This window comes from Arvicanthis niloticus, chromosome 28 (assembly GCF_011762505.2).
Source record: "Arvicanthis niloticus isolate mArvNil1 chromosome 28, mArvNil1.pat.X, whole genome shotgun sequence".
NCBI lineage: Eukaryota > Metazoa > Chordata > Mammalia > Rodentia > Muridae > Arvicanthis > Arvicanthis niloticus.
The window spans coordinates 1,886,398-1,913,785 of NC_133436.1; the positions used below are offsets into that span (position 1 = coordinate 1,886,398).

At 44.5% G+C, this 27,388-nt stretch overlaps 1 protein-coding gene across 2 annotated transcripts in view; it reads right to left on the reverse strand.

Moving 5' to 3' along the window:
- Window positions 1-1,014: 1,014 nt before the first annotated feature.
- The window catches only part of Fam120b (family with sequence similarity 120 member B), a 43,904-nt gene continuing 17,530 nt past the window's right edge, over window positions 1,015-27,388 (reverse strand). The window contains exons 5-11 of one of the 2 annotated variants that reach the window (XR_013107934.1): window positions 20,654-20,826; window positions 17,806-17,898; window positions 11,491-11,697; window positions 10,186-10,294; window positions 8,306-8,392; window positions 2,986-3,148; window positions 1,015-2,844 (exon numbers count right to left, since the gene is read on the reverse strand). Coding sequence is in view for 1 of the 2 variants with exons in the window: in XM_076926548.1 (XP_076782663.1) it covers window positions 2,997-3,040; window positions 8,306-8,392; window positions 10,186-10,294; window positions 11,491-11,697; window positions 17,806-17,898; window positions 20,654-20,826 (713 nt within the window). In the remaining variant the exon portion in view is untranslated. The remainder of the gene's footprint in view (window positions 2,845-2,985; window positions 3,149-8,305; window positions 8,393-10,185; window positions 10,295-11,490; window positions 11,698-17,805; window positions 17,899-20,653; window positions 20,827-27,388) is intronic. The other variant, XM_076926548.1, reaches the window with a different exon arrangement.

Sequence of the window (27,388 nt, forward strand, 5' to 3'; positions counted from 1 at the left end):
TCCAGCCTTGCAATGAGTTTTTAAATGCAATACCTTTATTAGTCTAAAATAAATTTGCAAGTGATTTTCTTGATAATATTTTAGAATGGCAAGTTAACTGCTATGGGCAAAGACTTGCTTTTATTCTTTTGTTGCTGTTTATGTTATGTTCTTATAGGCAGAAAATACAATTTTAATAAATTAGCTTTTTATTATTTTATCTGCGGTTTACTTTGGGGCCTAATTCATAGTTAGGTCCTATGAACTATCCACATGTGTTCAAAAAGAATATAAACCAAGAGGCATTTACTGCTCTGTTTCTATCAGAACAAACTTATTTACTGACTCCTTCAAAAGAACATCAGTGTCTGTTGTACTCGACCTGTTTCTAGAATGAATGTGTTATACTATTCATCTCCCATTTTACTTGTGCTTTGAAATTGATTCCAGAATAGAATGTAAGTGGCTTTTCTTTTCACCCTTTTTCTAGTTCACATTACATTTATATTTCTAAAAATACTGACAGATAATAAAAAAAAAAACATTGTTTTCTAAGCAAGGCAAGGAGATGTGCCTTCATTTTCGTCTCACCCAGAGGCACCCATCACTTTCCTTGTAACAGTCTATTGCTTTGCTGGTTTATTTGCTTTTACAATTCAGAACTGCTTAGTGGTACCTGCACATTTCACTGACTTCTTTGTCCAAGGCTGAGTCATATAGTCTGTGCATTCCATGGAGTGGGGCTCTCCTTCAAGCTTAGCACACCCATTTCCTCTCAGAAAGGATATATGGGTCAAATTTTTGATTCCTGAAAACGTGTTGATTTTTTTCCCCCTACTCTAGGTACACTGATTTAGGATTCTGGATTATAACACTGATTAAAGGACTCAACATTATTTTTCTATAAAGAAAAAGAAAGATACGGTCTGCCTACTGAAGGAGGTAGCAGAAGGCTTGACACAAACGGCCGATAGGATGCAGAGGGGTGTTGGGCCACAGAATAGGGCCTTGTCTTAAAAAAAAAAAAAAGTGAAGTAAGAGTTTAAAAATGCATTTTTATTTTAAATTGATATGTGGAAATTCTATCACAAGACTTGACTGGAAACAATGTAAGCAATTCTGTCACTGGAAACGCTCTAAATGCGATCAATATTCCTTCAACACAGTGGCTTATTTAGACTGATGTAAGCATTTTATTGACAAGTCAGGATGCAGCTTCTGTGACGGAAAACAACTTCACAGAAATATACTTTCAATTTAAGAGCTCAGAATCTTAATTCAAAGTTACACAAGTAAATAGCAAAGAAACACAACGTCTAAAGCCAGCACTGCTTGAAAGCAGCAGAGAGGGAGAAGACAGTATTTGAGGGAAGGGCCAGAAAAGCCAGTTCCAAATCTAGGCAGCAAAGTCATGGCAGCTACGTGATCTGTGGACACACTATGCTCAAGTTTGTCAGGAGCAGAAAGAAGCTGAACAAATACAACCATGTTCAAATGCAGGAGATATATCTATACCTTTCTGGTAAACACAAGAATCTCAAGGCGAAACCCAAGAGCTCCGCACAGCATGGTTGAGCCAGTGGTCTGGAAAACTGTCAGCATAAAGATGAAAAGGAACATTTTTAGAAGCTTACTAAACTCTTAAAGACGGGAGCACTGAAAGGATACATCTTCCAATGACCAGAGTACTTACATCTCCTGAGGGACCTAAGTGTCCCCAGAGGTCTAGGAGGGCAGTAAGGGCCCTGGACAGGCATAGCTACTCTTGAATCCCCAGTGGAGATAGATAAGAATGTCAAAGTTTAAAGAGGAGCTTACTTTAAGCTTAACCCATTATGCTTCTTTAAAAATCTTTTTTTCTTTAACTTATTAAATATTTCATCTTTATGGGTGTTTTGCCTGTGTGCATGTCTTGTGTTTGGTGCTCACAGGAGATCCTCCGGAACTAGAGTTACAGACAGCTGTGAGCCACTATGTGGTGATGGGAATCATACCTTGAGTCTCTGGAAGAGCAGCTGCTGTTCTTAACCACTGAGCCATCTTGCCTCCGTGCAGAACCAACTCTCCCACAAGAAAGCAAGAATTTAGTTAGTTTTTTTTTCCTATCCAAATGCTTTGTGGATCAAGGAAGGAAACAGATGAACACTTCTGTTAGATTTTCTAATGAAAATGTATTTTTTGACAGACTATTATACCTATTAGATATCATGTGTGGTGGTCTAAATGAGAATGATCCCATAAGCTAGCATGTTTGAAAGCTTGGTCTCCAGGTGATAGAAAGGATTAGGACGAATGGCCTTACTAGGAAAGGCGTGGCTTTGCTGATGGAGGTGTGTCACTGGGGGGGGTGGGCTTTAAATTTTCAAAACCCTGAGCCATTCTCTGTTGGCTAGTCCTTGCCTTGTGTTGTCACGCACCCCAACATGACGGTCACGGGCTCTACCACCCTCTGGAACCCTAAGACCCACATTAAATGCTTTCTTTTGTAAGTCGCTTTGGTCATGGTGCCTTTCCACAATGAAAGAAAAATAAGAAGACATCATGATTTCAAAGACTAATGATTTGAGCAACATTCTCACAATTTAATAGTAAGAAAATGTTTGGAATTAGACTCCTGCTAAGGTCAGGAGAGCATTCTTGATGTCAGTGTCAAGTGTTTCTGGGTCATGGAGTCAGGAGCAACCTCTGAAACAAACCAATGGGATCCTTCTACAGTATGTATAGGAGAGACCTCTGAAAAGAAATCTTTCCTTCCTTTAAAGTGTAGTCCCAGTTGCTGTCCTTGCTGATGAAGACTGGGTGTGAACACTCCTTGGAGGGAGGGCGGAGTCCGGGCATGGGCACTGATCCTTTTTCCACACTCTTCTGGAAGAAGCAAACACATTTTGGATTAAGTTGGTGGACCCCCGTCAGGAAGCTGGCCCCATGTGACATATTAACCACTTGGCCCTCAGCTATAAAGACAGAGCACCTACTGGTGCATTGAGAGGCTGGGGAGGACTTTACCTGTACAACACCTAGTATCTTCTCCAGTGTTCATGCTGCTCATGCTGTCTGCCTCCTGTACCAAACAGAGACGAACACCAGAGTAAGAAGAAATGTCTCCAAACACCAACTCAAAGAAGCAGCACGGTTCTAAGCATGCATAGAGATGGGTTGCTGAGCTGTACTGGAAGACAGAACATTTTTCAGTTGTGACCACCTGTCATTAAATTTTGCTCTACAATTATTCCATTAAAGTGGAAGCAATTAATTAGGAGGCAGTGCTATTAGTGGAAGGAAACTGTCAAAATTGTTTCTCTTGGTGCCAGTTCTGACCATCTGCAGGACATCTAGATGTTTATTACTGCTAATGACTTTGGAAATGGAAATTCATATGCAGATGGCTCTCAGAGGACTTCCTGCCAAGCACAGAAAAAGCCAAGTGTGGCTTTTCCAGGGCTGAGCACACAAGTGCCCCAACCCCAGTGTAGCTGGCCACTTCCTGCCTCTGACAGACACGGGGCGTGTTGGGAAGGGGCCTGGAGCAGAACTAGCCTTGAAGGAAACTGAGAGTTCCCACATCTTAAAAACAACACTTTTTGGCTGGACATGGTGGACTCAGAGGCAGGTGGATCTCTCCTAGTTCCAGCCAGGATAACGCCACATAGTGATATCCTGTCCCAACAACACCAGGCTTTTCTGTACGTCTTGCTCTTGGCTTTCTTTCATACATGGAAGTGACGACCTTAACATGCACTGACTAATGACCCCTGAAGTGTGAGGGTGATAACCCAAACAGCTGTCCAGATGAATACAACCATCACTACCCCTGCTATCCCAGCTCCCACCCCTGTGGTTTCCTAGTGTGCAGGCCCCACTCAGTCACCATAAGAAGAGACAGAGTGAAGAATCTCATCGAAGTTTACAGCTCTTAATGGAATGTGACACGTTTTCCCTCACCAGCTGGGCTGAATGATAGCCAGGGACAGGTCAAAGCTCCAACTCTGGCACCCATTTGTTCACAGGGTGACCCTAGACTTTGATGTTGACTACCTGTGGGGTGCACCCCCACTCCATCTGCCAGGCTGCGGTCCCTGCAGTGACTCTGATGGCTCACATTTACGTAGTTATGTTATTATTGCATGGTGTGAATGTGTGTACTATGCCCAAAATGAACACTGCCAATTTTGAACATAAGCATTTTGAGCCTTTTCTAACAAGTTTTGTCTATTTTTACTAATCTTGAGATAGTAACACCTTTCTACTTTATATGTTGTAGAAATAAAAAAAAAAAAAAATATTAAAGACAGGAAAAACCCATTAGGAAAATGCACTGGCCCAAAACACAAGCCCAGTCATTTCACCAAAAAAGTAGATTGCTTCATCTTTAAAATAGCAACGACAAAAAGGTCCAATTAACGACCAACTGTACAAAGGAGCACATAAGCAAAGCGTGTAACACAGCAGAGGCGGCAGGCAGCCTGTGGACTTTCTTCCGCATGGGCAAGGTGCCACATACCGCCCCTAGCTGCTTCTAGACTCACCTCTAGCCATTAAGCCTGACATCAACCCAGCACGAGGCCACTTAAACTGGCCTTTTTGTCTTAGCCCAACCTTCACAATCAAGACTGTGTTTCTGTTATAACCCACCCCGATAATGTGGACTTGACTTTCAAAGTTCCAAGTCTCACACCAGAGCACAGTGTCTATGCAGTTTGTAGACTTTAATGTGGCCAGTACCATGTTTCTGTTTCCAAGTGACCAGAACAACAAGGATCAATGGTTTCTCTGGTTCTGAAGCTAGTTAATACACATGCCACCAAAGGCTCCCAATGTGCCAAGTTTAGTGTGGCCGTGTAGGTGGAGGATAGCAGTCAGCTCCTGGAAATTTCCAGCCTGTGAATCCGTCAGTTGTGCAAAGAGATTTGTGCTACTGTTCATTCAATCACTGGACAGGATTAACTGTCCAGGGCCCGTGTGCCCCTCTCCCAGGGCTTGCACATCTGTAACCGTGATGATGACCTCACACTGTTCTTTTCTGGATCACAAGAACTGCTTATTTTGATTATCTGGCCTTTGCTTTATATGTGTAAACACAGGCTTTAAGACATGTATGTCAGAAGTGAGATATCAAAAACTTGGTGATTATGGATGTGACCGCTGGATTTAGAACTCTAATACTGGGACATATGATGGGAAGTGTGACATCACAGTCCAGGAGTAAGACCTTTGTTTTTATTGCCCTATGCAACTGAAGAATCGTCCAACATGCGTGCATCCAACATGCATGCAAAGGGAGCCAATGCAGAACGCACACAGTCACTCTGGCTCATTAAGCTGGTGAGTGCTAGGGTTCCAAAAAGGCAGGTCAATGCTGGGCTACAGGACCGTGGTCCAGGACGCAGATGAAGGGCCAGGAAGTAGGCTCACATAAGATGCTGAGGATCTAACAGTCCACGGCTTAGGGAGGACCAAACCCTGAGGGTGCAAAAGATCTAGAAGGAGATTGTATCTTCTTAGGCCAGGCCACGGTAGAGACCACTGATGTGTGTGGGAGAGCTGCAGACCAGCTGGGTTGAAAACTAGGAAACCAGGAGATGTACACATGCACACAAAGAACCAGAAGAGCGCTGGCTACTGCCCTGGTTTCTTCACTATGCTTCCAATCCCCCTTGGTAGTAGCTGCTTTTACAAACACAAATGGAGCAGTGCCCTTGAAGACACCTACAGCTTGGACAGGATTACCTCTGAGGAGCTAGCTATTCTGGGGACAACTGAGGACCAGCCTTCCAGCTCATGCACGGGAGTTCTCGTCTTAGAATTCTGACTTCTCCTGACTCATGGTTTCCTCCTCGGGGACAGGCCCAGCAGGTCACCACCATTGTCACATCCGTCTTATTGTCCTAAGACCTGTGTCCACTCTACATGTGGCTGAGGCTGCTGGCCTTCTATCACTGGCCACAAGGACACTGCCACATGGGGACCATGCATCATGGTGCCATGAAGACAGGAGTGGGATAGACAGATGCTATGACATCTCTAGGCTATTGGAAATGCTGAGGGATGTGGGATCCAGGGTAGACAAACCTCTGGCAGAGACCCAGGACTCGGAAAGCATCTCTTCTAGGGAGCAACTGTATTATTTTCATCTATGAGGTCATGCGATGCTCTCTAGAGAATGTGAAGAAATCAATATCCTTATGATCAACAACCCAAAGAAGGACTGATTTCCCCTAGTGTATCTGAAATATATATCCTTATAACTTCTGCCATGGTACTAACAGTGAGAATAATCAAATGCTTGTGACTGTTTTCCTGGGCATTCAGTCTGGGACAGGACTCTGAGGGTACAGACAGCTCTCTGTAGGGCTGGTGTGGGTGATGAGATGGTTGTCACTGTCCTAAGAGCTGCAGGTGAGGTGACTATGACTCAGGCTACCGAGGGAAGACTGGCATTGGCCCAGCTTGATGGCACTTCTGCACATAGCATCTTTCTCAGTCACCAACCATGAATCAAAGACCCATATCCCTATGGATCTGCACGTACACAGGCTTACTGATACTGGCAGCTGCTTGGCAGAGAACAAGGAGACAGGACAGTGACCGGAGACAGTCATGAGACACAGTCTGAGTGTGGAGATCTGAGAACACTGCTGACATTCCCCTGTAGCGGGTGAGAGTGCTAGCCTCCCTAGAGAGTTATAACCTCTTATTGCTTACAAGTATACAGTTGTCATCTGGCCTAGCTCTGAGGACATGGGAGTAAGACAATGGCAAGCCAGAGAGGACAAAAGGAAAGCATCCTCTTCCACAGCATACTAGGCGAGCTGGACAGCTGCTGGCAGCGAAAGGCAAGGAAAGGCGGGCTGAGGACACAGTGACTTCTGCAGGGGAGAACCATCATTAGAGACTGGCTGCCTCAAAGACTGGCCACCAGCTTTCCCCAGCACAGCAAGGGCATTAGCCTGGCTCTCAGCCTGATGCCTTGTGTCAGAATTCAGGCTGCTTAAACATTGCCAGGGGAGGGACATGCAGATGGCCAGGCCTTGGCCTGGATCCTACCTAACTCAAGTGGCTAAAGTCATGACCAGTGGCATGGTCAGCTTTACAAGGAAGACCTATAGTTTTTCATTACTTTTGGTGGCCTTTAGCCCTAATGGATATCGACCTAGTACCCAGTACTTAGAAAGATAGGTATCCTTTCCTCTTGCCATTTTTCTGGACAAACATCTGTCTGGGTCGGCTCAGAGTTGTGGGTCAGCTGGTTATTGTGACAGGGAGCCCCAGGAACAGTCTGTCCTGGAGAGTTCAGGGGAACTTCAGCTGGGCCACCACAGGCCCCAGAAGTCAGTCAGTGGCAGGATGTGGTAGAGTATTTTCTGTTAGTCTAGCTAGTTCAAGGAAACTGAAAAGCTGACCCAAGTCTGCAATGACAGAGTCTCCCCTGACCCCCTCTTCAGGGAGGAGCCTTTCAAGGTGCCCACAAGTGAATTATTCTAAACTGCACAGCAGCTTCAACACTTGCTCAGTATCTATAATTCCATGCTGTCTACAGCCCAGGCACTGTACACTCGTCCTGCTGTCTACAGCCTGGGCATTCGTACAAACACGCTGTTGTCTACAGCCTGGGCACTGTATATGTGTCATGTGTCCTGTTGTCTACAGCCTGCACTGTACATGTATCCTGTTGTCTACAGCCTGGGCACTGTACGTGAGTACTGTCAACAACCTGATGAGGTCCTTTCTCAGCAATCTAAACAACATGTAAAGTTGCACACAGTTTTCAAAAGTAAAAATCACATTTGAATTTCTATATAAGGACAAAACCATAAATCTTAGGTAATTTCGGTCTACTACCAAGTTTAGCTCTGAAATCTATAAGGAACTTGAATTTAAATACCGAGAGGTTCTGTATATATTTAAATGTAAATAATTACATATTAAACTAAATATGTGATTTTCAATACATTTGTATAACATATAAGAAGCAGTATTTCCAACATTATAAATGTAACCCATGACATGCAAGATAACGGAATATTACTATTTGAGTCCTCTATTGACAACCTTTCAAAAAGCCTTTGACTAAATTGTAAAAAAAATGAGTTTTTAAGAGACGAATGACTTGGCAAAAAATAAAGCAGCAAGGAGAGACATATCATCACAGAGAGAGATCATTATTATTTGCATCTATTCCATTAAACAAAGAATTAGGTATGCCAACATATTGATTTGTTTTCTAACTGTATTTGTTTTGAAACACAGAAAAGCGTCTTCAGCACAAACACAGTGTGAGGGATACTATCCCTATGAGCAAGTGATGGCTGATGCAGTAGCCTCTTACCTGAACCCTGGTCTCTCCATGACTGCCCAGAATGGCCATGTGTGGAGCCTGTCCTGTAGGAGCTGTGGCCCTGTCTCCCTTGCCTTCCTGTGGGAACATGAGCAACACATCAGTCTGTCCACTCACTCCGTCTGTCTCACACTTAATGGTGCAGTAAGTGATAGCAAGCCAGGGAACGTTCACAAGCAGAGTGGGACTGGAGGACTCCAAAGGCCGAAGAAGAGATGCAGCCAATCTGTACTGGGAGCCAAATGGCAGCCTATGACAATACTAAGAGCTAGCTCACCATGTGCCTTTAAGAATCTTGTTCCTTACTTGACTCCTCCCCAGAGGCAACAACTGTCAATGCTAGTTCCTCCAGCAAGGAGGCCCATGTACAGTTGCTTTAGGTAACACAATGATATGGATGCTTTTCCCTTGAGCATATTCCTGGGATGCGGTGAGCTTATCTGTTTCCCACAAATGCACGAACACATTCCTTTTACACTTTGACCTTTCCCTTGGATCACTAATTATGCACTATCTTGCACTTAAGGTATCTTTATTTCACGTGCTCAGAGGAGGAGTTTCTGCCATAAGTGCCAATCACAGACTCTGGGGTATGTGTGGTCAGTGTGGCATTTGGCCAGGAACCCCCAAGGGCAACACATGTATGATATGACCTTCAGAAACTAAACTCCTCTTCTGTTTGGAGGCACTGTGGCCAGAAAGGATAAGGACCCACACACCCCTACCACTAAATTCACCCAGTAGTGACCAAGAAGATCATAGCACAGCAGACTGGTGCCTGAGAGGCCCCAAGGATGCCAGCACTTTCCCCAGGGCCACCATGGACCATCTCTGGATCTCATTTTCCTCCACCGTCAGAGCAGCTGCTATCCTGAGAGCACACTTCTGAATAACAGCACTTCAAAACCTTTAAAAATTCTTCAATTTATAATGGATATAGACACCAACTCTTTTAAATGTAGTAATAAGGAATCTATACCCAACTCCAATGGACTTTCCTTGCTTTTCCTACTTTTGTAATTCACCCGAATCTATGCCCAGTCTCTCCAGACCTTACTCACTGAGCAAGGCTTCCTGACTGTGGCTACCAACAGTCAGCCTATTAGAATGCCGGTTACTGACACCCTCACTGCAGGGCTCCTTGGTTGTCTAGGACCCACAGGAAGTATGAAACTTGTCCAGAGCTCCCAAGTACAATGGATGTTTGCTGTGACCTTCAGAGGCATGAACATATGTCACGGACAACAGTGAGGGAAGACTGGCTACTGTTCAACATCACTGGTGGGAGGTGCTGTGACAGAAGGCTGAGAACCTTGAAAGGAACTTCAGAAATTTATCATCTTTCAACAGGTCTCATTTTAGGTTCACAGAGCTGTCTTTTACAGTTCCTTTTTAAATAATTTAAACAGTTCCTTTTTAAACAATTTCCTTTTGAGGTAATTTAATTGCAACGTTTCTCCCTTCCTCTAAGTCCCTCCCATTTCCCCCTCCCTACTTGCTTTTAAATTCATGGCCTTCTCCCCACCGTTAACTCTGAACATGTATGTATATAACACTGAATTTTTTTAATGTCCTTTTGTTATGAGAAGAACTAAACCTTAACTTTTGTCACGCAAACACTATCCATGTAGTCTCTAACTAGGGGAATTGTGGGAATTCTCCTAGGGAGACATTAGAGAAAGAGTTCTTTATTCAATTAACAAATGAATCCTTTTTGAAATGCTTTTCCTTATGGGACCACAATTTAAGTCACTGAAGACAGCCCAGTCATATTCACCTGCCATAATTTCACCATTCTCCTTTCAGGTAAATCTACCTGGGCCTCAGCACATTAAGTGACAGGAAGAGGGAAGCACCCAGCCCTTGCCTACCAGTGTAGTGAGAGTTCCAATGTGTTCTGCCTACAATGCGCCGGTTCTCCTTGGAGCAGGCCTTGCAGACCACTGCCTTCAGGTTGTGGAACTTGGTGAGCCACGATCTCTGGAAACAGATCAGATGAAAGTACTCTGTGAAAGAGCTGGATTGTAGAAAGCAAGGTATGAGGTGGCAGGGGTGAGATTCCATCTACTAGTGGTCTCTGTCCTCACATCAACCAGTGTAGGGGCATTCTGTGTGCCAGGTGAGGATGGAGCACCTCTCTATTACCATGATCTGAAGAGGGATTGGATGACTGTTCCCCTCCCGAGTCCCCTGGAAATGGCAGCAAATACCTATAATGTCTGCTTCTATCTTGTGCAGATTCAACAGTCATGGCTAAAAATCTACTTTCCTGACAATCTAGGAATACCGAGTGCTGGGCTCAAACAGCAGCAGACAGGGGTATGATCATTAGCTATTCTGATGACTTCCTGAATTACTAGTAAAATTTCATCTTAGATAATTCTTTGAAGTGGGCTTGGTGGGAGATGGGCTGCTCAAGGAGGAATTGTGTATTTTGAGGTACACAGACAAGGATAACAAGAAGCTGTGCTCCAGGGCTGCTTCTCCTTCCATGACTTTCAGAGCTACGTCTAGATCTGAGAAAGGGCTGCTGCCCACTGGTTCTGCTCCTCTCAGTTCTAAACACTCAGAAACCCTGCAACACCCTGGAACTTTGGTGAGAAATGGTGACAGCGACACGTTGCCAAATGTTTTCCCTTTGGTGTGAAAACTTGGGAGTGTTTTATCTAACAGATCAGCATGTTCTCTCACAATCACACCGCCTTCTCATCCCTGTGGGTAAGAAAACATTCCAAATGAGCTTGGCGGGAGGCCTCATTTGGAAATCTTCCAGGAATCATGAAGCAATTCAATTGAGAAGGCTGAAGCAGCAGTCAGGGTCCCCAGGACATGGGACAGCCTTTTGTAGCGGGAGAATCTCCCCCAACTAGTCAGCTGCCTGGGGGAACCCCTCTACAGACGGTGTAATCCCTCCTCTCAGCTCATTCTCCCTACAGAAGCCATCAGCTCTGTGAACACCAACTGCTGCTGCTGAGCAGGCCAGCCTCATGTGTGGAGAGCAGTTACAGAGACGTCAGCACAGTGGTCCTAACTGCTGTGTGACATGATGGGGGCAGCTCTGGAGGACATGGCTGCTTTCCTAAAGCTTTCTAAAGTGAGATAGGCAGACTTTCCAGACACACTACGGTGACTGACTTCAAACGTACTCATTCCGATATACAAGAACCAGAACTCACGTTTTGTTCCAAAAGAACCTCCACGGCGTATCCCTTTTCAGACTGCAGGTACTTCTGATGGAAAAGCTTGCCGTCAAATACATTCCAGGGCATAAACTCGCTTGTTGTCCAGGGGAAGCCACATGCACTGTTGACTAGTATCAATGTGGTAAGGCCTCGGACAAGGAGGGACCCCAGCTGCACAGCTCTGGAGCTAATGTGATCCAGCTGTGGAGACAGATGTACACAAAAAGCTCAAAACAGAGAGCTCGAAGCAGAAGTTAAATGTGAGCAGCAAAAAGATAACTCAAGGGTCTCAGCCCCGTAAGTCTTCAGAACAGATGGTTTCCAAGCCCTCAACAGGATACTGGGCCTCCTGAGCTCTTCTGAGTGAGAGAGACCTGACAAGCAAGCTACACAAGAGAAGGATGACAGGAGCCCCTCTCATTCCCCCAGGAACACACCTCTGTTCATCAGCCACCCGCTAGGGCAGCAAGTGCTCACGTGTGCACTCTCCTCACACAGATCCAGAATAGTCATCCTGGCTGTGGTGGTTTAAATGGGACTGGCTCCCGTGGACTCATAAGTTTGAATGCTTGATCCTTAGTTAGTGGAACTGTTTGGAAAGGATTAGGAGGTGTGGCCTTGTTGGAGGAGGAGGTGTGTCACTGGGGGAAGGCTTTGAAGATTCAACAGCCCACATCATTCCCAGTCCCCGCCCCCTGCCTGCCTGCTTGGCCTTACGGGTTATACAAGCTCTTAGCTACTACTGCTCTTGTGCCACTTCTGCCCGCCCGCCACCGTGCTCTCCACCTACTGCCATGATCCCCACCATAATGATCGAGGACACACTGTCTTGTCTAAGCAATAGAAAAGTAACTGAGATACTGCTGTAGGAAAATCTGGGCTATCACAAGACGTGGCCACTAGGTAAAACTTACAAGATCATTTATTGTTGGGTTTATTCTCCTGAAAAAATACAGGGAGAGAAGCTCCCTGGGTTTCTGAAAATCATACTTAATCTCACTTCAACTGAATACCATTAAGAATAAAATGGCACATGGATCATCTCAAAAGGTGCCTGGGTTTTTACAAATTAAGAATGTCTTGTCTTAGCTCTGGAGATATGGATTCAGTGGTTAAGTGGCTGCTCTTCCAGAGGATCTGGGTTTGATTCCCAGCACCCACATGTCAACTGTCTATAACCTCAGCTACAGAGGTTATAGCCTTCTTCTGGCTTTTGCAGGTAGAGTACAGAGGTGCACGTGGTACACAGATGTACTTGCAGACAAAAGACTCATACACATAAAATTAAAATAGATAAATAAAAATCTCAAAGAATCTCTTGCCAACATAAAATACTTCTTTTTTTGTTGTTGTTAAATCCACCTGTACATTCAACTTTTTTGTTGTTGTTCTTGATGGAGAGAAGCCGCCCTTTCTGCTACAAAAGGCTCCACATCCCACAGAAAGCCACATGTATTCCCTGTGGATCTGTGATGCTGACTGTGCTACAGGCATCAACACTGCAAATGTCTAAGAAACCCCATTGAAAGAGGAGCACACGTGAGCCAGTCACCTCTGGGAGTCTGTTCTGCTCTCACTGCCCAATGCTGTCTTAAACACCATTACATATATAAGAGTTAATAAAACTAAAAGGTTAGAGAAGGTATTTTAACCATTTTATACACAAGGCCCCACTTAAATAAATTTAACAATTATGTTAAAAACTATCAAAAGGACAATGGCACATGGCTGTAGTTCCAGAATGGACGAGGCCAAGGCATGCTCACTGTTACAAGTTTATGACTCCCCTAACCCCCACGGTGAATTCTAGGCCAGTAGGGGATACAGTGTGAGACCCTGTCTCGCTAAATAAGTTGTTTATCATGAACCTGGATCACTGCAGAGTCAACCTTTAATCTTAAGGGGTAAGCTTCAGCCGCACAAACTGTTTATACAGGTCTGACTCTGAGAAGCTCACTCCTTAGACAGAGCTACTAGGGAATGCTTTGTAGGCTCTGATGGAGCTCTTCACTAATGTAGAACCTCTGTGCATGGTCTGCAGAGAGTCTACTCTGAGCAGAACTGAATTTAATGAACTATTCTCAGAGCCCATTAATACAACCCTATTTTCCTTTCATTTACTGCATGAGTAAAGTGAGCTGTCCACAGGCATGAGGTTTTCTTTCTTTCACTTGTTTTTATTCTTTGGGGGAGGTGGGTAGGGCTCTCCATGTAGCCCTGGCTGCCCTGGAACTTGCTATGTAGATCCTGCCTCTGCCTGCCTCCATCCCAGAAGCTGGGATTAAAGACATGTACCACCACACCTAGCAAGAGTGCAAATCTGGACCTATAGATCATATACATGTTTAATTTATACCTAGGCAATTCAGTTTAGCAAAACAGTTGTGAGTGGCATTACTTTTCTAACTCAGTTTCTATGTGCTCACTGGTAATATATGGACATTAACTGAATTCTGTATGTGGGTCTGTCATTCTGTTTTGTTTTGGTTTTGCAATTCCCTCGAGACTTTCCTTTTAGAGGACTTCTGGATAAGACGGCAGAACAGAAGCCATGTTGGACGCAGTCACTGATTACGGTTTGGGAATTAAAGAGAATATGAATATTTTATCACTCCATCTGTTACTTTTCCAAGTCCTGAAATTGATTTGATCAACACCTCAACCAGCCTCTCTTCCATGGGACCCATGGGATACTATGAATGGCTTTGCGGCTGCCACTCAGACAACCACCCCTTCCTTCCAAAGCAGCATTTCCCACAAGCAAACTGGGCTCAAAAACTCCTACCAGGAAATCTACAAAACAGAGGTGGTAGAAATGTCACATAAGGGTTTCCTGGTGGCTGCTACCAGGTACACTGTCAACACCCCGAATGAGGAAACACAAAATTTCTGAGGGAGCTAAACACAACTCTCACAGTGCTTGGTTCAGCTCCCCATCCCATGTGTGTGTGTGTGTGTTGGGGGGTGGGGGGAACGGAACTTCAGCTGTACTGAGCTTACCTCAGCTCTCCACAGCCTATAGAACAGTTAAGAAAACTCCAAGCACAAGGGGAGCTGGAAGCCTACAGCAGAGAAAACGGGGCCATTTAAAAGCAAAAGGAAACACAACTTAGAACAGGACCAAGGAGACAAAGCGGCAGAGCAGCCAAGGAGAAGAAACCAACACACAGGCTCTGTTCACATTTTCTTGTATGTCTTCTTCCCCACGACAGATATTTCTTATTTATATAGCATGGGAAGGCACTGTAACAGGCCAACACTGTCCCCTACTGTTCACACTACACACTCCTACACTCTTACTTAACTTTTTTTTTTTTTTTTTAACTCTTTGTTTCTCTTTTCTGATACTGATTCCACTTGGTACTGCATCTCCGAAAGCCCAGATGCTGACTGGGTTTACAACCACTGAGGATACATCTGTACTTCTTTTTCAGATTCCTTGTAGAACGAATGCAAACCCCCACATCTCCACCCCACTTGCCCCTTTGCCTTAACTATTACCAGGTCTGTGCATGCCCGTCTCCTCTGCTTCCCACCTACCAGCCTAGGCTTGCTGTGAGCCTCATGGTGAGTGTTCACCTCTTCGCTCCTTTGCACCCACACTAGCGTCATCAGCGTTCACAGCACCACCAGGGCCCATTCACTTTCCGCACTAATCCCTACTGAGCAGCGGTGTTCTGTAGTCACCTGCAACTCCATTACTGGAGTGGTTTAACTACTGGAACTGCAGACAGTTCCCAACCCACAGGGGCAGGGTGCAGATAGAGCCCGGCGCTTGGAACAGCACTCTAAGAGATGGCACCATAACTGTACCACCACCTTGTCTCTTCCAAATACTGCAAATGTGACCACTTAGAGGCAAGCTGAATCAAAAGGACACAACCAACACATCTTTACCCTGTAGTCTAACTGCAGATGGGCAAATCCCAGTACAAAAAAAAACCACAAGTAATATGAAAAACCAAGGCAACTCATCTCCAGAAATCACTAACTGCATACTAGTGACTCGTAACTAACTACTGTTATTTAGATGAAGTTCTGGATTATGATGGAAGAGAATGATTGTAAACACAGTACACATTGTGAGGAGCACTCCGTGTTTTCTGTGAGAACACAAACAGGCAACAGAAAGGAGTAAGACGCCAATCCACAACGTGAAAGGAGAATAAGAGATAAATACTGAAGAAAACATAAACCAGAATGGACATGGAATGAAACACAACAGGAAATCCAAGTCCAGTGGGAGGCTCGTCAATAGAATGGATCCATGGATGCAGAATATCAAGATATAACTGCTCCTTGGTGTGGACCCAGGATCCACTTAGACTTCTCTCAATGCCCTTCCCTTTCAGTCTTTCTTCTAGCCCATCTCCTCTCCTTTTTGACACTCACAGATCCATGGTACCACTTTCTACTAGAGACCCCCAGTGCCTGCACTAATCTGGGACCCAGGAGGCAGCCCTGACTATATCCTACCTGTCCTCCATTCCTGCCTCTCCAGAACGCCTTCAGTTCTGCTAAAGTCTGCCAGCAGGAGCCTTCCTCTCACCCCTGAAGACTCCTCCTCTTGGTGCAGACCTACTTCTTTCCCAATGCCCTGTCCAGCCTTTCCTTCTAGGCCATCTCCATTCCTCTGTGACGCCCCCTGAACTCTACAAACACTCTCTATCAGAGACCCTACAGCTACCTCACTTGGCTAGGATGCAAAGTGGGCAGCAGCTACCTAAAATGGAACATCCATGCAATGAAGGCTGGACGAGATGCCTATAGCAAGGAACTGTTCAAACATCATAACTCTGAATGCCTGGGTCTCAACAAGACACAAACATGAGCGGCAAATACAGCATGCCTCTGACAGAAGGCAGGAATCCCATTGCAACAGGCTGTGAGAAAGCATTTAGCTAAAGCACAAGACAAGGACTTCAAAACAGCAATTATGAATATAAGGTCCATAAAGAGGATCTAAACAAATGTCTGAATGAAGACTGAAAACAGAAACAAACAGTTGAACAAGATAATCGAAACACTTCAGGACAATAAGTAGAATCACAAAAGAAGAATCAAGTTGAAATAAAACCAGAAGTGAAAAATTTAGGATATCAAACAAAAGCCTCCAAGGTAAGTCTCACCAGCAGACATGAAATTAAAAAACCAGGTAGTAGAAAGGTGAGCTCAGTCAAATAAAATGTACAAAGAACTCCTTGCTTCTGTGGATTTTGGGTGTCTTAGAACAAGTCCTTTGTAGATACTGAAGAATGTTCTTTTTTATATGTGTAGTGGTAAACTGCTAATCTGCTTCGAGGGAGGGAGTGAGCTTGTACAGAATGACAGGGATGTGAGGACGATCTTGCCCTGTCACCCCCAATTACCAAGAGATGATTCAGCTGAGCTGGCTGGCTAGGTGGGTGTCCCCTTCCTCCCTCACCATACCACGTGCATCCCTCCTGAAGCTACACTCAATCTTAGAGAACAACTTACCCGAGCATGTCCCCTGCTAGAATCCCCAAACAGTATTTGCACACGCCCTGCATACATGTTCTTACTTCAAGTCACCTCTAGACTAGTTATGTCCAGTGTAATATAATCTACATAGTTGTTATGCCATGTTACCTGGAGAATAACGACAAGGAAAAAGTCTGCACATGTCCAGTACACATGCAGTTTTTTTTAAAACAAAACTATGGTTAGTTGGAGAATTTATGGCTACAGAGAGAAAGTTAGTATAAAAATATGTACATATATCTTTATATATGTAACATAATTCTGGATTTTTTTTAAAAAATGTATACATAAACATATAGTTGTAAAGCAATTCTGAACTACTGTATGCTTGACATAAGAAGCAGCTTCAAGTGGCAGCAGACCTACAGTCACTCTACTGTATGTGTGGCCTCTGGAGCTCCACTTTCCTCAGCAGAACCACAAAGCAGATGTGAAGCATTGCATGCTGGGTAAGGATACAGGAAGGGTGGCCTGGCTTCACCCTGCTGTGCACCAGTGGATGTGAGGGTGACCCTGGACCAGAGAAGGCACTGTTTCTCTAACACCAATGAGGCTGACAAAGGCTTCTTAAACTGTGAGACAACCAGGCCAGGAGCTGGAACAACCTGGGCTGCACTGGAAAGGACAGCCATCTTAGAGTTACTGACAGAGGACAACAGTCCTTCGTGGAGACATTCTCACCAAACATGCCTGCCTTGCATGTCCTATGAAGTACCAACTACAACAGCAGAAAGGCTGGAAAGAATAGTGACCATGTGATCACAGCATGGTTACATCCATGGCTGGAATGACCAACTGTGACTATACCTGTAAGTGCATAAGCTGGGAGGTTGATTTTCCTTGGAGGCACAAGGCCTGAGCGATAAATGCATGCAGATCTTCCAGGGAAAGAGTGTCCACCTGAAAAGCACAGGAAAGGGGCCATTGTGAGCCTTCTGAAAACAACCAACACTTTTTATCAGTGGGTCTCAGTTACCAAATATGGGTATGTTTACACACACACACAAAGGAAAACGTACATGTGCACATATGGTGAGTGAACCAGGGGCGTGGGAAGATGGGGAGAGTACAGCCCCTGCTCTCATCATCCACAACTCTAGGCTACAAAGCTCTCAAATGGGGCAAACCCTTCTGTATAAAATGTATAAAACAGATGACTCAGAGGCTGAGGTGGGGTGCCCATGGCTAGAGGAACACCCAACTGTGACAATCCTGGATGTAACCTTCATCTTTGGATCCCAGCAACATAACTCAGGGCCCTCCCTACACAATGGAATCAAAAGTCAAAGTGTGGGGAAAAAAAATCCAAATGGAGATAGAGAGGGATTAACTCAGCCTTTAAAATAAGTCCTGTGATGAGCAGACCCAAAGACACGGTGTCCCTGGCCACTCAGCCTCACACACTCCTGAGGCTGCCGCTGCCTGCACTTAGCCACTATGACAGCAGACTTCAGTGCCACCTCTACTGGACTGTGGATCACCCTGGAAACACACTTGTGGGTGTGTCTATGAGGGTGCTTCAGGAAGGCTTGACATGGAGAGAAGACCCAAGCTGGATGTAGGCGGCACTGTCCCATCCACGGGTGGTTCCTGAACTCATAACAGAATGAGCTGAGCCCCTGCATTCATTCCCTTGCTTCCTGATTGTGCAAGCCACATGACCTGCTGCCTCTGATGTCCCTGCTGCTCTGCCTTCCCCACCATAATAAACTACACACCCCCAAACTGTACAAACCAGAATAAACCCTTCCTCACTTAGGATTGCTTCTCTTGGGTGTTTGACCATAGCAACGAGAAAGGCAACTAACCCAAGTGTCTAGTTGGCTGTCTTGTGCTGTGATGAAATAGTGTGACCAGAGCAGTGTGGGGGGTGGAGGGGCATTTTGCTTAAATCTCTAAATCACAGGGCATCACCGAAGGAAGCCAAAGCACTCAGCAGCAGGAACTGAAGTGGAAGCAATAGAGGGAGCTGCTTACTAACTTGCTGCCTATGGCTTGCTCTGCCTGCTTTCATATAGCATCCAAGATCACCAACCCAGGGATGTATCACCAACGGTGAGCTAGATCCCCCCACATCAATCAAGAAAATGCACCACAGGCCTCCCCACATACCAACTTGGTGGGGGCATTTTCTTAATCAAGGTTTCCTCTTCTAAAATGACTCTGGCTTCTGTCACACTTACATATCAGTGGCCAGCACAGTGACCACAATCAACTAGAAGCAATACACTAACCACTCATGCAATTCTACTCTTACACAAGACCTCTTCTGAGAGAGAGAGGAGTACACCGTGGCAACAGAAACCAGGGGTGAAAGGAACAGGACAGTGACAACCCACTGGGAAAATTTAACCAAGAGCACATTTTATGGAAAATAAAATGTTTGCCTTTCTTCTTCAGATGAAATGGTCTTCACAAACTAGAAAGAATACTGGTTTTATTCCTCATCATAAAAATCTCATGGAAAGACACTGTGTGCACTTGACCCAGGTACAAGCTACCAGTCAAGTGAAGTCACAGGTCACGGAGACCTGAAAAAGCTGACCTGCCACTCTCCTGCTCCACAAAGGATGCACCATTACTAGACAAATCCTTCAGATGTAGGACTTGTGGCAAGGCCAAGTACACTTATAGATTATTACATCCATGTGCCACCATCTCTGCTTAGGCTGAGGTCCACTAGTATGTAATTTTACCCACAATTAGTCACATTTGGAGACTGATCTTAAAACACCAGTCTAGGGGGAAAGCCCAACTCTCAGGTGTCTTTTTTTTTTTTTTTTTACAGTTTAACTAAGCGTGGTTGTTAATTCGATGGGATTTAGAATTCATGGTGGAAACAAACATCTGGGCATGTCTGTTGGGAAGTTTCTAGACTGGGTTAGCCGAAATGGAAGAACCACCCCGAATGTAGGTGGAACCATTTTGTGGGCAAAAGTCCCAGGCTGAATAAAAATGAGAAAGTATGCATAGCAAAAGCATTTATTATTCTGCTCGTGAATAGCACCAACCGCCTTGAGCTCCCACCACCTTGCTCTTCCTGTCATCCTGTCATGATGGAATGTCCCCTCAAACTATGAGCCAAAATAACCTTTTTCCTAATGTTGCTTTGGCCAGGGTTTTCATTATACCAATAATCAAAGTAACAAGTATAATGCATGTCCAAGATTTCCTCAAATCAGACACACCCACATGGTGGTTCATAACCAACCATATCTCTAGTTCCAGGGAATGTAATGCCCTCTTCTGACCTCCATGGGCACCAGGCACATAGACAGTACACGTGCATACATGGGACACATGGAACAAAACACTCATATACATAAAATGAACTATTTTTAAAAAGGTAATTTAAGCTCAACTACATAAAACTATGATATTTTATAATTTATCCTTCTAGATTTGCCACAGTATTCTGAGAAAAGTCAACATTGTGAATAAGTATGTACACCACTTACTTGTCTATATATACTAGTCTCTTGTTGTGAAAAGTCCTGACTTATTGTCTCCATGAGCACCTTAGAGGATTAATTGTGTTCTGTGGAAAAAGACCATGGGTCCTGGCCATGGAAACACTCACAGCACTCCAGGAAGGTAAGGCCAGAGATGAAAGGCTATCTATATTTATACACAGAACCGTGAGTTCAGTGCTTACCTGGACAAAGAGGTATATCAGGAGGCAGCACAGCGCTCTCAACGGGCCCTCAACTGCTTGCAGCTCTTCTCTTGAAGAGGAAAGGTTGAAGCAGGCTAGCAATGTGTCCAGGCGCCGGGCCTGTGCTGCTGGCTCTTGGCTGAGCCACAAAACTTCCAAGCTAGGTGTTCCCCCTTAAAAAAAGAAATCCATATAGAATGATCATAATACACTTTTGGAAGTACAGTGAAAAGTGATTCATCTCTTCCCTATCTGATTTACTTGGGCACTCAAGGGTTAAGAGAACCAGAGGGTACGCTTCAGAGTGCTGCTTCTAGGTTTCAAAGAAAACAGACTTCCAGGGCCAGCACCTACCTACTCAAGACCTGGCCTGATAACTAGTCTGTGGAGGAAATGGGTTTTTACCTGTGTTCATGCTACACACCACACTAAGAAGTGCTTTTCAGAAAATACAACCTTCCCCTCAAAGATCTAGTAACTGGATGGTAAGCTCTGGGGAAAGGCTACCTGCCCACCCTTTCGGTTAGAGATAACTCCTCTTAAATTGGTGGCTTCCAAACTTTTATGTTTAAAAGACTCAGTTGCGGAGACTCTGGGATGCATTTTCTGGAATGGATACAAACCTTCTGATCTGAGAGGTGTATGTGCCAGTGACTACACATTCAAAGAACCTATAGCCTGTGATGTATAAATCCAAAACCACCAAACAAAAATGCCTAAAAGGTAATTTTTAGTGTTCCATTTCTATATTATGTAGGGCCATCAATTACTAAAATTTTGAAAAAGATGTCCCTTCTTGTTAACTTGATGAAGACAAACTGTCCTGAATATGAGTGACAGACGGTGGCACCTCTACACAAACATGAAGGTGCTGGTCTAAGACCTGTGGCAGTGCCTCCCCCGGCACCTGTGGCTCTCTGCTGGGAACTGATTGAAAGCCTGGGCCAAAAGTCCAGAGCAACTAGGGTGAGATATCTCACATGTTCCCCATGAAAACAAAGCACCGAACCAAATGGTATCAGAAGCCAGGGACTCAAAGGAAACTCCTTCTCACCTCTTCCCACCCCAGAAGCAGAACAACACAGTAAGACACTTGCTGTCCTGAAAAAGCTAAAGTATTCCATTTACCAAACAACTTTGTGTTATTGATTTTGGGAAGAAGGCCATTTTCTCTGAGAGAAAGAAAATGTTTTACACAATTTTCCTCCGAGACACTGGTACTTAAGACATCCCACTCCAAGGTCAGGATAGGTATCTGAGAACCTGTTAGAAACGACTCCCAATGTACATGATGGCCTGCTGCCTGTAAGCCTGTGAATGAAGAACTATTTTCTGTTTTAAATGGTTGAAAGGGAATCAAAAGAAAACTGCTATTTCCTAGTGCAGCCAAATATAAAATCCCAACACCAGTTCAATGTTTTTCAAGTCTAACTGGAAACTTGCTCTGTTCCCTTGTACATGCACTATCTGAGATTCTGCTTTGATGACATAGGTTACAAGTAACGGAAAGTCATGGGGCCCACAAAGCCAAGCACACTTACTATGAGACATTAGAAACAAAAGGCTTGCTAACAGCCTCTGATATAAGGGAAATAATACATTTCTACTATCATAGTTATTTCAGATATTAAAGTACTTAAAAGAGAGGTTTTTAAATTATGAAAGTCAGAGGTTGCAATTCTTAAAAAGCAAGCAAACAAACGAATAAACAACAAACTCTTACACTTTTCCACCCAGACATTATAATATTTTAAAACACAGAGATGGAATAGCATGAAGAATAGTCTGTCCCACTAGAGCACTGAAGAGATTCACTTCACTGCTCAAGACAGTAAAGGCCATTTCTTCATGAAATGATACTTCTGGAGACATCAGAGTTTAATATTAAAGAAACCCAGAGATCTGTGAAATATATCCAGAATCAGAGATAGTGAAAGTGCTGAGTGAGGGACTTTGGGCTGAGTGAGTAGTAACCATTTTCACTCCCAGCCTTCATTTGTTTAGGGTCTCAACTCCAGGAGACAGCTTTAGATGCGGAAGTGGAGACAAAGCATCTAACAAAAGAGAGGGCCCTGGGGTTACTCAGGGGTTACTCAGGGGTACAGTGCTGACCTAGCATCTAGAGGGCCTAGGTTTGATCCTCAGTGCTAGAATCAAAACAAGTCAACTCTTGTTTTTTTTTTTTTTTTTTTTTTTTTTTTTTTTTTTTTTTTTTTTTTTTTTTTTTTTTTTTGTCGCAGAAGTTTCTGATTGCCCCCCATGTGCTGATGTTTGTGATTACTGGCACGTTTATACTGAGCAGATCCATAAAAATGACAGCTGACTGCTGACTGGGGAGAGCTTGCAGCAAAAAAAAAAAAAATTTTTTTTATCAGCAGGTGTAGTGGTATATATTTTAATCTCAGCACTTGGGAAGTAGCAGAGACAGGTGGATCTCTGTGAGTTCAAGAACAGCATGGACGGTATAGAGTCTAAGACAGCCAGGGCTACAAAGAGATCCTGTCTCAAAACAGAAAAAAGACCATACAAGCAAATTGACGTTTAAGAATGCAAAGACTAAGGACTGGTGTTTAGCTTTCTAGCAGACAGGTGTCTAACATGCAGAAGTCCTCAGGTTAAGTCCCAGTTATGTAAAAGAAATATAAAGATTTTACAACAAAATTATTTTAGGTCAAATGGAGAAAAAGTGAATGGAGGAAGGGGATCTGAGGAAGTTTCAAGAGGAAAGGCAGGCATGTGTGGCCTGGGCACTGTTGGAGTAATGAGCACGTGCCAAGACCCTGTCCCTTCCTTCCCTTATAACCAAACATCAAGTGCAGCAGAGCAGACATGGTGGGATTTCACCTGGTGCTCCCCTTGCTGAGAGTCCAGACACAATGGGAGCACCTGGTGCTCCCTTTGCTGAGAGTCCAGACCCAGTGGGAGCACCTGGTCTTCCCATTCCCACATAGAAGTCTACTATCACAGAAGCGACATGATGGAGCAACTGAAAGGACAAAGGGGTTTTAGCTCACGGCTTCAGAGGAGTTCCCAGCATCACAACAGTGACCAGACACAGCAGGAGAACTGGGCAGCAGCTACCCACACTGCCACCCACAAGTTGTAGATACAGGCCATAACCCAAGGCAGGGAAGGCCCATGGCTACTCACCCACTGTTTCAGCCAGACCCCACCTCCTAAAGCACTCACAGCCTTTACCACAGCACCACTATCCAAGGACCAACTGTTGAAAATGTGAGCCTGTGGGGAATTTCAGATTTAAGTCATAACAAATACAAAAACATGTGATTTGTGGAAAATGTTCAGAAGTAATTATAGACCATCCACGTGACATATGCTTCTGACGGTGGGTATCAAAGGCCCAGCTGGGAGCAACACAGACCCGGCTGTGAGCCTTCAGGGAGCTCACGCATGGGCGGAAACTAACCAAATGATGGTGCTAACATAGTCTTGACAAGAGAGTTCCATGAGGAAGACAGATGTGAGCCAAGGCTGAAGACAGGATTCAGCTGGGGTGAAGAGACACTCGGGGATGGGAGATGTCTCAGGCCTTTAGGATGGAACCATGGAAATGGAGTGGAGGTGAGCATGAAGGGAGGTTGTAATCATGTCTATGAAAGAAAGAGGACTCTGGCTGAAGTGGGAACTGACTGAAAAATCAAAAGTGAATCAGGCGGTAGGGAGACAGACACAGAAACCCTATGGGAAGCTGACATGGTATTCCCTGCACTAGAAAACAGAGACATCCATTTCAAAGTGTAGATCTGCGGCGGGGCCTCCTCACAGGGACCAGTACAGTGCCCAGAATCGTAGGCAGCAGAGCATATGAATAGACAGGCTGTCTCTTTGGTTCCTGGTTTTCAACGGCTGTGGACACATTGATGGCATACCAGCAATGAATAAAAACAAGTATGGAATTGGGCTCCATTCTCTCCTCACAGATCTGGGTCTTTTTGTAAGAGTAGCAGCCACAATACAATCTGATAACTCAGAAGTACCATCCGCAGCCCATTCTACTATACCCAACTACAAAATCTTGGGAATCAGCCAGCAATTGGATTTTTTTTTTTTTTCCGCTCAGACCAGGAGATTCTAATACATGACAAGTCTGAATACCACCCAGTATCCTTTACCCCCTCCACCATGTACAGGCAATTAGAAACTGGCCCTTGAGCAGCCTGCAAATGTAAGAGATTACAGAGCCATCAGGGAGAAAGACCACACACCAAATCTCTCCTTTAAAATTATTTATTTATTTATTTTTTAGGTATGTTGTGTCTGTGCTTGTGTGACTGCATGCAGGGGGACACCAGTTTCTTTGGAACTGAAGTTATAGACTCTTGTGAGCTGCCATGTAGGTGCTGGGAGCCAAAGCCAGGTCTTCTGTGAGAGCAGTGTACTGCTCTCTTAACTGCTGAGCCATCTACCCAGTACCTCAAAATCAATTCCCACCTCTCTTTCTTTCCCTCTGTCTTTTCCTCTCTCTTTCCCTTTCCCTCTCTCTCCCCCTCACTCCCTCCCTCTCTCCTCTCTCTTTTTGGAAGGACGACTTTTATTGTATTTGTGTTCAACAGGAACTACAGCAGTGTGCATCTAACCCAGCTTGGTGGAGAAAGCTCTTTGTCCTGTGTCTTCTCCAGTGTAGCAATGCAAGGCACAGATCTTGGACCTAGGCTGTTGTCTCTAGACATGCCACAACACACACTCTGGTCTCCAGACCACAGCAAGGAAACATCAGCTTCAAAATCTAATTACTAATGTGGTAAGAGTCTATGTGAATAGGTAGATAGTCTAGGCTTTAGGAAGGATGAAGTTCCAGAGGCCAAGGAAGGGGAGGCCACTTCTGAAGACTGCAAGACATGTCTAGGGAGCTACAGTGGGGTTCCCCAAATAAGCACAAAGCAATGCAAAGCTTGTGTTTTCACAGCTATAAATATAAGTACGTATATGTGAATAAGACGCAATAGACAAACATGAAGGTATGAAACCAGTGTCTCTATGTACTCCTCATAAGCAGATTAACAGAAACAAATTAAGTGTCAGAGATTTTTAGTTATCTTTAAGGGTTTTCTCCTTATTTGTTTCTAAGATGAAAAAGTCTAACTAAAAAAAAAAAAAAAACCCAAGAAAACAAACAAACAAAAAACGTCCAACAAATATAGAACTGTCTGTCTTATATCCAAAGAGGATAAGAAAAAAGCTCGACTAAAGAAAGGCAATAAATAACCCCCACATACCCACATACAAGTGAGTTTTAGCTAAGTACATTTCAACTGTCTGTTTCTCATAATGAAACATTCATATCTAAGTGACTAGATTACATTAGAACACTGAATCCTATCTATACATGGCTAAGCTGTTCAATGGCTTTTTCTCATAAGGCATTCTTCATACCTAAGTGACTAGATTGTATTAGAACACTGAATTCTATCTATGCATAGCTACGCTGTCTAATTTCATGCTTGCTTGGTACCCTGTTTCTACCTAGTGTATTTGAAACAGTCACAATGGATATTAAAGGTACAGGTGCAACCCTCATTTTGTAATACACATTTGTGACATATACTTGACAGCTTCCCTCTGTTTTTATATGTGGTCCACACTGATTTGTTGAGGTTATCTGCAGAGACAGATAACCTTCTATGTGGTTGCATGTGTTTGGAACACAGAAATCTTTCCTGACCTACTCAGGACAGGAGGAACTGAAACAAGAAAGTGGGAGCAGAAAGGGTTAAAAATAGAACCTTTTTCATGAAATGCAAGACTTCACCTCCTTTATTCTATGACAGTCTTCTCAGACTAAGTCCATGGCAGGTCAGATGCCCTATGTAGCCAAAAGCACTGTTTACTTACTAAGTGCTAAACTACACTAACACTTGTTTAAGAGACAGCTAGCTGTATTCAATCAGCTTCCCTAAGCTTCTGAAATAAAGACTTATGATTCAAAAACAACACTGAGAGGAAATTGCCTGCATTTCAGGTTGTCTAGTTCTAGAGACAGGAATGACTAGTCCAGTCTCAAACTTCAGGATACAAAGACTATAAATGAGGTGGAGGAGAAGCTGGAGAGGCAGCTCATGGGGAAGAAGCTGGAGAGGCAGCTCATGGGGGAGAAGCTGGAGAGGCAGCTCATGGGGGAGAGGCTGGAGAGGCAGCTCATGGAGGAGAAGCTGGAGAGGCAGCTCATGGGGGAGAAGCTGGAGAGGCAGCTCATGGGGGAGAAGCTGGAGAGGCAGCTCATGGAGATGAAGCTGGAGAGGCAGCTCATGGGGGAGAAGCTGGAGAGGCAGCTCATGGGGGAGAAGCTGGAGAGGCAGCTCATGGGGGAGAAGCTGGAGAGGCAGCTCATGGGGGAGAAGCTAGAGAGGCAGCTCATGGGGAAGAAGCTAGAGAGGCAGCTCATGGAGGAACCTTGCAGTCCTTAAGCTGGAGAACAAGACTAAATCCCTTCCTATGTTAACAAAAAGCCATCTTTCACAAGGTATTGCCAAGTGAATGATGTGCACACACGTGCAAGCACATAAAAACAAGGGACTCAGAGGGGAATAGAGTGTCAGTGAGCTCGTTGCATACAGCAGACCCACGCCTTCGCCCACTTGGGCTGCTTTAACAAAATACCACACACTGGGCTGGTTATATCAGCAAAGCCGATTCTCAAGACAGAAGCTGGAAGCCTCAGAGCAAGGTACCTGTGTCTAGTGAGGGCCTGTTTCCTGGTGCAGACAGTGGGTCCCC